The sequence below is a fragment of the Teleopsis dalmanni genome, unplaced genomic scaffold, assembly GCF_002237135.1.
Source record: "Teleopsis dalmanni isolate 2A unplaced genomic scaffold, ASM223713v2 unscaffolded_contig_0945, whole genome shotgun sequence".
Taxonomy (NCBI): domain Eukaryota; kingdom Metazoa; phylum Arthropoda; class Insecta; order Diptera; family Diopsidae; genus Teleopsis; species Teleopsis dalmanni.
The window spans coordinates 446-10,834 of record NW_024032327.1 but is presented as its reverse complement, the minus strand read 5'-3'; the positions used below and the strand labels follow the sequence as shown (position 1 = coordinate 10,834).

The following is a 10,389-nucleotide window of genomic DNA, read 5'->3' as shown; positions in this document are numbered from 1 at the left end:
CAACAAAAAACAAGCATTTAACATGTTATAAAAGTGATGCCAATTTGTTTCAACCAGACTTAACGCTGTTTTTTTTACAACTCTGAAAGAAAAAATTAAGGCTATTGAAACTTGATTGTCATATATATCATATACTCACCCTGACAACGATAGTCGGTGTGTAAAGGGCGCTTTATGGGTAGCTTATTACAAAAAATATGGCAACACTGGAATTAATAAATGGGAAATATTTCATTAATTTGGAACATTAACTTTAAACTCAAAAAATTAAAAACTTTTAACGACATGTGTAACGTGGAGTAACAATTTTTATTGAATAAAACTATAGAAATATGTTTATTTGAATAAATAGGAATTAATGTTGGTCTTTTAGTTTTTTTTTTGTGTATAATTGAGTTTGTCAACCGTTAAACATTCCACTGTTAGGTAAAGCAAAAAAGTTGGGTGTCGTCGTTTCCTCCTCGCCAAACAAAAATGGCGCAACAATAGCATCAATTGTATAGCAAATCTTATAAAAATATTTTCTAAACTTTTGATTGTTCAAATTTACAAATATTTTAGGTTAATTCTGTATTTTCAAAATAATCCTTAGGAGCGCGTTATTATCATTAAAAACTCAATGGTGTCAAATTAACCCTTAAATGTTAATTTTTTTTTTTAACTTTACGTATCTCCAATAATATTGAAAATTAATTCCTTTTCCAATAATCTTAATTGTATGTATTTCCGTAATAATTATGTACTGATTTATAGGTAGATATGCCCAACTAAAATATGTAGCCATAGTTGTGACTTAGGGAAATAAAAGAAAGATGTCGCATGTCGTCCAAAAATCTACTCAAATAAGTGCAGCCAAAGATATATATTGTCTCATTGCAGAACATATTAACGTGTTTAGAATATAGTACATAAACTAGGACTCAGTTCAATAATCACATATTTAATATTATCGTGCATATCGTATTTAAAGTGATATAAGAACATATTTTGAAGTTTTTTAATGTGAGTTCTTTTGAAACTCTTTTTTTACCCAAAAGAAAGTATATACTTACTCGCATTTGGTCAGTTGGGTCATCTTCTCGAAATGCATATAGCTTACAAATTTAAAAATTTCTTTCTCGAACTTATAAAAATTGTTTACAATTGAGAGACACTGACTCCTGAAGGTTATAAAGGTATTAGAACTTCTTACTTCCATGACAGAAAGAAAACATTACAAAATTGTTAAATGTTAAAAAATATGTTTTTATTCCAAATATATTAAACTTTAAAAAACGTGTGATCACATTAATCCATATCAAAGTGTATTTAGTCTTGAAAAGTGTTTTTGGAACTGCAAAAAAGTTTGAAAAATATTCACAAAAAGATTAAATGCTGAATTAAATGCCGTCTTCAAAATATTTCATATGAAAATATTTTGCCATAAATATGGTTACCACAAACGCGAAAGTCTATATTAAAAAAAACTTATTAATATTAATTGCATGCTTGAACAATATTTTTTCAATACGTACATTTGTTACTATCATTAAGTGTTCACCAAACTCAGATATATAAAAATATTCTAAACACCAGTCAAGATATTGGTCTAAACAACCTTGTCCGTAATATTGAAATTCTGATTGGTTACAGGAAGCTGGCACATCACGTTGCAACAAACGGTAGTCCATTTCACCGTATTTGCCGCAACAACGGAACTATAAAAAACAAAAATAAGATTAAAATTTCAAAATATTGCCATTAATTATTATACTTCTTTTAGAAAATGGATTACTAGCTCCGTAGATAAACAAAATAACTAATATGTAAAATAAATATCAATATAAATGTCACATTGTTTATCATTTTGTAAAAGCAGCCAAACAATATATGGGGCGATGTTAAAAAATATGGACCGCGTCATATTTCATAATATAAAGACGATCCTTTAGGGTAAATTAAGAACAACCAACTTTATGTGATACATCAAAAGTATATGAATATGTATCTCTGAGAGGGTTATATAAGACTCACCCGAATCCGAACCAATATTTCATAATGTAAAGGGAGCTCCAAGTATTACTAGCTCTCCTAATTGCGATAAATCGATACCGAAAGCATGTGGCATGCGTATATGGATTCATTATTGTGTAACAATTACTTCTAACGCGATGACATTTTATACATTAAAATTATTTAACATAAATATTTATTTTTTTGAATTTCATTTAAATCGTTAGTTTTAATAAAGTTCATGAAGTACTCCTTTTACCTCAGTTTTCGTAATTACGGCTAGGTCCATTTATTTATTTATTTATTTATTTATTTCAATTTAAAAATATTTTTAATTAATCTTTTTCTTTTCTTACGTTTGAATTTAGTTAGCAAAGATTTTAGCATATTATATTATATTATCAGTCTCTGACCTAACAATTTTAGTATATTATATAAAACACATTCATCCTATTATTTCCAAAATGCATATAGTTGAGTTCATTCTTCTTTTGTATACACAAAGACAGTTAATGCTCACCTCTGATTGAAAATCATCCATGCTTCCAGGCTTTTCCACTTCAGCTCGCCAGTGTTTGTTGACAACATCGCCTGCTTTCAGATCTATATCCACTTCGTCACAAACATAAGTAAGGCTCAACATTTGGAAACACAACATCACATATATAACTGCACCGAGCTATTAAGGAAATCGTATCCGTTAATAAATCTTTGAAGTCAAATTAATACTTCAGTTATAGTTACCACAACTGTTAGGCCAAAATTTTCAAGTTTAAAAGTGTACATAGTGAAGATCGCAATACAAAACGTAAGCACCCATACTATAATCAAATAAACACCATAAACTATGTTCTCATGATGTAATGTCACAACAATAATAAAGATGAGGACACATAAGGAGATCTATTTTTATAGATTTAAATATTTTTAGAATTGCTTTAACATTTCTCATTACAGAATTGATACTTACAAACCATATAAGAATAATTAGGATAAACAATCCCGTCAATCCCCCTTCATCTTCATCAATATCAACCATTTTTCACTACTGAAAAGAATGCTTAAAACATATTATTTCTTCTTGTACGTTTTACCGTACTTATATTAATTATTTATTCTTTGTCCAGAATGAAATAAAAATGATATTAGCTTTTTGAATAAAATAAAAATGACATTAGCCAATTTACATGTTTTCTTGCGTGGCCAGCTCCTATCATTTTTAACATGGACGAGTATCATGTATGTTGCCACATCATGTATATAGAAATTTTCCGGTTGGAGTATAATATTACCATTATTAAGCCTTTTTTTTGTAAGCATATCGCAAAAAAATAACTGTTTATTTTAAAAATAACGTATGTATCAACAACATTGCTGACTTATTTAGTCCAACTTCTTTGAAACCGCGTAACTAATAAGCAGTTCAAATTGTATGGTTGCCAAGACTAAAAATTCATCTATTGTGAACGACTTTTGGAAGTACCTACGAAATTTCCAGTTAACTGTCAACGAATGATTTCGTTAGTTATTCGTATGTCATTGTTGATAACAATTACGTTACTTTTATTTTATTATTTTACTGTTAAAAGTCACGAATATTCAAATTTTATTCATAATTATGTAAAAAAAAAATATTTTTCCCAATAATTACACAGAATTATTATTCCTTTTCGAAATTTTAACTTTAAATTCTATTACGTGTTTTGCACATATAACCCTAACAAAATTTATATTTTATCCAGAGTTGTCATCAGAAGTTGTGCTTATTATATTTGTTATTTTGCGACACGCTTGCAGAAGAAAAAGCCAATTATTATGGGTCTTTATTAACCGTAATACTAGGGACGATCTCTCCATGGAACTACAACTAGCCAGAACAGCGTAGCTCTAAGTAAACGGGAATCAACCGGAATGATATTTGACATTGCCAAAACTAAAATCATCGGTAGCTTCCTGCAAGAAAGGTCCTTCCTTACCAAAATCTACAGCACTCTTTCGTCCGCCCGCACAATAAAAGCAGGTGTACCTCAAAGGTCGCCACTGTCACCCACATTGTTTAATATAGATATATACGGCAGACATTCCCACCTTAAGCCCTGCATCAATGTCGTTTTACGCAGACGACACGTGCTTGATCTACTCTGACCGGGATGCCATAAATGTAAGCAACACCTTACAGGTAAATATAGACCTCATGGTGGAATACTTGCAGAAATGGAAGATTAAAATTAGCAATGACAAAATCAAGGCTATATTCATAACACAAAAGAGAAGGCAGCATCCTCCAAGAGTGACCGTTGGTGACGCTTAGATACTGTGGGAGGAAAGCATAAAATATCTGGGGACCACTTTTGACAATCGGCTCAATTGATATAAACATATGAAATACAAACGGAATGCTGCTCTAAAATTCTACATATTCTAAAGCCGCTGTTTAATAATAATCACTTCAACCTCAAAAATAGAGAGTTACTAGGTATTCTCAAATAATTAGGCCAGCACTACTGTACGGATGTGTTACATACAGCAAAGCCTACATTGCCATAAAGCAATTACAGATAGCACAAAACCTGGCTATAAGAAGACTATTTAAGATTCCATGGTATTTTAGAACAACAGACATACACACAGTTCTAAGGATCGACTCAGTGAAAAAATATATCAGGGACAAACCTCAAACACTTCGGCCAGTAAAGAAAAAAGTGTTACCAACGCAATAAGTGAACTAATATGAGTATTCTTTAGGAATTCCAACGAATATTGCAATCATATTTCAAATATCATATGTAAACAAAAAACCAAACAAAACTGAAAAATTTTATAAATTATAAAATTGGGAAAAAAGAAAAAATTTCAGTGTTTTATTTTGAAATTTCTTACCATTCTTTTTAATTCTGTATTCGTTTTAATTTTCAATTTTATATTAACTATTTATTTTTATGCTAAATGTAATTTGCTTGCATTATGTGCACTTGGTAGATTCCAGCAGTGATGCCAATGTCTCGCTTAGCGAATATAGGCCAGCATGCGTTTTTTGTCACACTTGCGAGCCACCCTAAACGCCTATTCTACAATTTTATATTATATGATCAGACGTGGTTTATTGTTTCAAAATATTAATAAAATAATGCACCAAGTATCACTTAAATTAATACCAAAAATTCCTACTTTATAATCTACATAAAAGTTAGGGGCTTCATAATCTGGTATCGCTAGGGACCAATAAATTTATGCGTGCTTTCGGCTATACAGGTCAACCTTACCTATTCCGTGTTTTTAATGCAGTTGGCTTACGTCTTTCATTTTGGTTTTATTTTGTATTTTTTGTGTAGTTAGCTGGTATTTCTTTACTTGTTTTCTATTTATGTACTTACCTTCTGCTCAAAAAGTATCCGGATTTTGTTGTTTGTTAACTACTCCTTAAGTAATAGACGTTTTTCAAAAATTTGTTATGTTGGTACACCCTTTCTTGACATATGGTACAAATTTGAGCGCCATTTGTCAATTAATTTGTTTACAGTAGCTGTTAATGTGAAACTACCTTAAGTGCATTTAGCGACTTTTAGTATGGAAAATTCTTGTTGTACGCGATTTTTTGACCAAACACGGTACCACTGTCATCGCTCAGACACCATATTCGCCAGATCTGCATCCGTGCGACTTTTTCCTGTTCCCGAAACTCAAAGTACCCCTTCGTGGTAAGCGTTTTGAGTCGATTAAATCGGTAAAAGAGAATTCGCTGAAGGAACTAAAAGCCATACCTTCACGGGCCTACGAAAAGTGTATGGAAGATTTGGTTAAGCGTTGGCATATGTGTATCGCTTCAGAAGAAGCATAAAATAAATTTAGAATAAAATTCAATTTGTGTGTTCTATTTACAAAATCCGGGTACTTTTTGAGCAGATGGTATACATACAACGTTTAGTAACTAATCATTTATTTACAATATCGTGCCATATATACGACATATAGAAAATAAAATAAAACGCATTTTAATTCATTTTCATTAAGTTGCACATAACTGGGAATTTAAACTAACATAAAGTCAATTTATTTCTTGATATTGTAAAAACATTTAGTGAAAAATGTTGGAATCAATAATCCTTTTTTATAAGTATAACAATTTGTTTTTAAATTTATTTACATATTTTCAATATACATTAAGACATAAGTCTATAACAATAAGCTGATTTATATATATACAACTAATTTAGACCAAGCTACTAACCAATCTTTTATTTTAATCGTGTTGAAGTATAGGTATGAAGTATATATGAAGTATATATATATTTATATTTTTATATAATATATTTTTATATATATATTTTTTACATTTTTACAAATTTAAAAATTCTATTAATATTTATACATCCATAACGAAAACAAAACAATTTGTTGCAGTATTATTTTTAACTACTTACTCTTCACAATTCCCTTATATTTGAATATTTAATATGTACGGAAATAACATTGCATACATTTATTTTTTGTTTTTGTGCACACAACAAATCCATTAGATATGGTTACTAGCATGTGATAATGTTGATAATAGTAATGATGTTGGTAATCAGATGGAGAAAATACAGCATTAGAATCCTGCCCTGCAGTAAATTTAAAATAAACAAACAAAAGCAATAAATTGAAGGCAATGGCGAAGGATATAGCAAAAAAAGCGCAATATACATTAAAAATCAAACGAAATAAAATTAAACAAGGGGAAATCGAAAATTCAATCCCCATTACCATAGCCTACCCGGCTTACTCGCAACACCGATGGTGCTGCTGATGATGATAATGATGATGTTGCTGTTTTCATGTTAAACTAGATTAACATCAGTGGTTTGGGGGAGGCGTTGGTATGGTAATGGGCGTGAAAATTCCAAAATGTTTTTGTAACAAATGAAGTTGTGAAGTTGTTGGCTAATTTTTGATGTTTATTTATATTTGTTTATGGCCTGGTATTTGCCAATGAAGTTAAATGTTGTGAAACACACACAAAATATTGTCTTACCATTTGCCCGGATGCTTTTAAAATCTCTTTAATAATTTATGAAAGACAGATTTTTTCCTACTTTTTCAGTTTTTAAACTAACATAAATATATGTATATAATGATATAAGTACATTTGAGGTTATGGAATTATACATAGAGAAATACCAACACATATTCTTATACTTTCGACTATAGTATAAATAAGTATTATTTTAAATCAAGTTTTTAAGATTTTCATCACAAAACACGGTTGAGTAAACGAGAGGAAACGGAAATTATTAAGCAGTATCACGTCCGCTGGATATTCCCTGTACATTTACGTGCTACATTTCGTAAATGTGTAAATATATATTTAATCTCTAGACATGTTTAGAAAAGAGAAGTCCTAATTCTTTTGGGGGCTACTAAATCCTTTTGCAATAGTATATTTTACGGACATACGTTTTGAAACAAAATTCATCTTTGAAAATTGAGGGCAATAAACCCTTCACAAAACCCTCTAAATATGTCACTGGCAGAAAATACATACGGACATATGAAAGATAAATTTGGCTTTGATGTGCAGTACATGTGTAATATTCGTTCTATGATAAGTTCACTGCTCTCTCATAAAACCATACAACACATGTACACGTTCGCATCTTCATTCCATACTAGTCGTAAATTTTACCAAATTTTAGCTTAAAGCATTAAATTTTTACTGCTTAAATTTACTAATGAAAATTATAAACATAGAAAAATGTTCAACACACTTGCTGCCCAAATTGCTAGCCTCAGGATAAATTATCCTCCCCATGATGAAGACGAAATTTGAGTTTATGCATTCTGCTAATGATGCCAAAAGGTACCATTACCATACTGGATTTGTAAGGTAAAGGTAAAAAATAACTTTGCTACTAAAAAGCCACCACCAATGTCTGTCAGAATACATGGCTTCATTAACTGAGAAATTTTAGAAAGGGGAATCAATTTTTTACATAATTTTTGTTCAATTACATTGTATTAAAATATTATAAATAAAAGTTTATACTTTTAGTTATAAATCAACTTTTTATTAAAAGAATAGAGATACAGTTATGTTTTTTTACCTCATTAAAGACACATTTCATTTAAAGAAACATCAAGGAATATATTGTTTCAAAAATTACTAATAATTATATTATAACTTTCTATAAATATTTATATAAAATATGGTATGTATAAACACCATATTATAATTACAATATATTTAGTAATAAGTTATCACTCACTATATACAGTTATTTTTAATTTAGGTTGTGTAATGATCTTCGCCGGCGCTTTTCCCAATGCTGGGGTATACTAAGAGTATACCAAGGTTCAACACAAGAGCTAAAAATTTGACTGGTAGATTTTCAAAATAACACTTAAAAATGAAATCCAGTCATAAATAACATTATGATAAATTAAAGAATAGTCAGAAAGATGATATCATGTGATATTGAGCAAGAGTTATGGCACAAATATTGTTGAGTTTATTAGCGATAAGTAGTTATTTAACTCATTGACATATATTTACTTAGTTTAACTTGTTTAAGGTAAAACCAAACAATTCAAGTAATGCAATTCTGGGTAGAACTGCTGTAAAGTGTTGCGAACTGTCCAAGATACTAAAATAAACAAAGGGTTTAATATTTTCCAAATCTATTTTAAAATTTTCGCATTGAAAGTATGGAATATAAATTTTTCTTAACTAATCTAAAACTTTTCAAGGCTTTTAACAAAATTAATAAGTAAAATACACTATTTAAATTTAAATTAAAATTTACTTAAATAAGCAATTAAGCTTCTTCTAGTCTAGCCTCTTTCATTAATAATTTTTATATTAAAAATTATATCAAGCAATGTTGATTATAAGCGAAACTGATTTGCTCAAACTAATTTTCATTAAGATTATACATCTTTTACTGAAAATAAATTTTGTTTAGTGTTTTAAAGCATTATTTTAATGCTGTATTGCAACACCTTATCTATGAAACATTAAAAACTAATTATTAATAACACATGTTTAAACCAAGAAATGTGTACTTATTTTAAATTACGAACTTAGTCTATAAAAAAAGAGTAGATAGTTGTCTTCGTCTGACGCTGTTTTTTCTAACCGAGTGATCGATTTTCCTCTTCTCCTTCTGATAATTGTTTTATTTTACGTTATTCTGGGTCATCTTGTATTTTATTTTCTTTGTAGGTTCTATATCAGCACTGCGTGTGATATATCATTACTGGGTTTGCTATGCGTACTAGCTACCGGAATTAGAAATTATTTTATGCTATCGTTTTGAATAAGACTTGGCTATGTTATTCTTCATTAATTCCATTACTAATGATTCTTGGTCACCAGATTCTAATAGCAGTAACTTGGCACATGACTTAAAATTTTTATTTTTGTGACTGCATTTCTTTTTTTAATTAAATAATCCTGCTAATGTTAAAAGTTGTCAAAATTTAAAGTAAATTAGCTTTGAATATGTTGATATATTGTAAGTTTCTGTGATTATATACTCTAAATAAATTCTTCTAAATTCTGAAAATAAAAGTTTACAAAATACTTCTATTACTACAATGAATAAATTAACATCAAAATATTTCATTTAATAAATTTGAATTTTTAAATTATACTGTCAAACCAAAAGTTTCAAAAGACATTAAAATAAATTATTCCTCTTTGATGCAAATGAATAATTAAAATAAATTATTTTAAATAAATTTAATTAAATTACAGCCGCAAAATTTTAAATTTACAGTAGGGATTTTATATAAAAATAAAATAGAAAAAATATTTTATATGAATAAAAAGAAATAAAATATTGATCCATTCTAAAAGGCTTTGCCATTAAAAAAATATATTTAAAAAAAATATAAAAAAAAAGATATTAAAAAAAAAATATAAAAAAAACGCTTTACACTCAATTATTATCATCATCTCCATAAATTATCTTTAACTTTGATATAATAAACTTCCCATTCAAAAAATTTTGTTTCAATATAATGACAATTTCCGATTTCCATGCAATTATTTATTGGTAATTGGTATTGGTAGTATCCGCAATTTTTTTAAAGTATTATAAAATAAGGAAGGCTCCTTATTCTTTTCTGAAAACTGCTTAATATCTATTTAACATTCAATACTCATGTATTGTGGTTGTTAAAAAAAAATACACAATCCGTTTTACTTGAGATTTAGAACTCATCACAATAAAATCTTAAAAGGGAATCGAAGCATAGTTTCGAATTGTTAGCAAACGAAGTCCTACATCACTCAAGTATTTTGACTACTGGAAGTTGATTTGAAAGGAACAATTACAATGTTCACTTAAGATGGGCTAACTGGTACGTGAAGCCAGCATTCCTAAAAAGAAATTGCAAAAGCTAAAGTAAATCTCGTTG

At 28.9% G+C, this 10,389-nt stretch overlaps 1 protein-coding gene across 1 annotated transcript; it reads right to left on the bottom strand.

Moving 5' to 3' along the window:
• Positions 1-1,224: 1,224 nt before the first annotated feature.
• Positions 1,225-3,112, bottom strand: LOC119663823 (protein late bloomer-like). The gene is made up of 5 exons (XM_038073421.1): positions 2,963-3,112; positions 2,737-2,895; positions 2,513-2,671; positions 1,515-1,697; positions 1,225-1,451 (listed from the first exon to the last, which is right to left on the bottom strand). The coding sequence occupies exons 1-5, from the start codon at positions 3,029-3,031 to the stop codon at positions 1,380-1,382; spliced, it is 642 nt and encodes a 213-aa protein (XP_037929349.1). The 5' UTR covers positions 3,032-3,112; the 3' UTR covers positions 1,225-1,379.
• Positions 3,113-10,389: the final 7,277 nt, after the last annotated feature.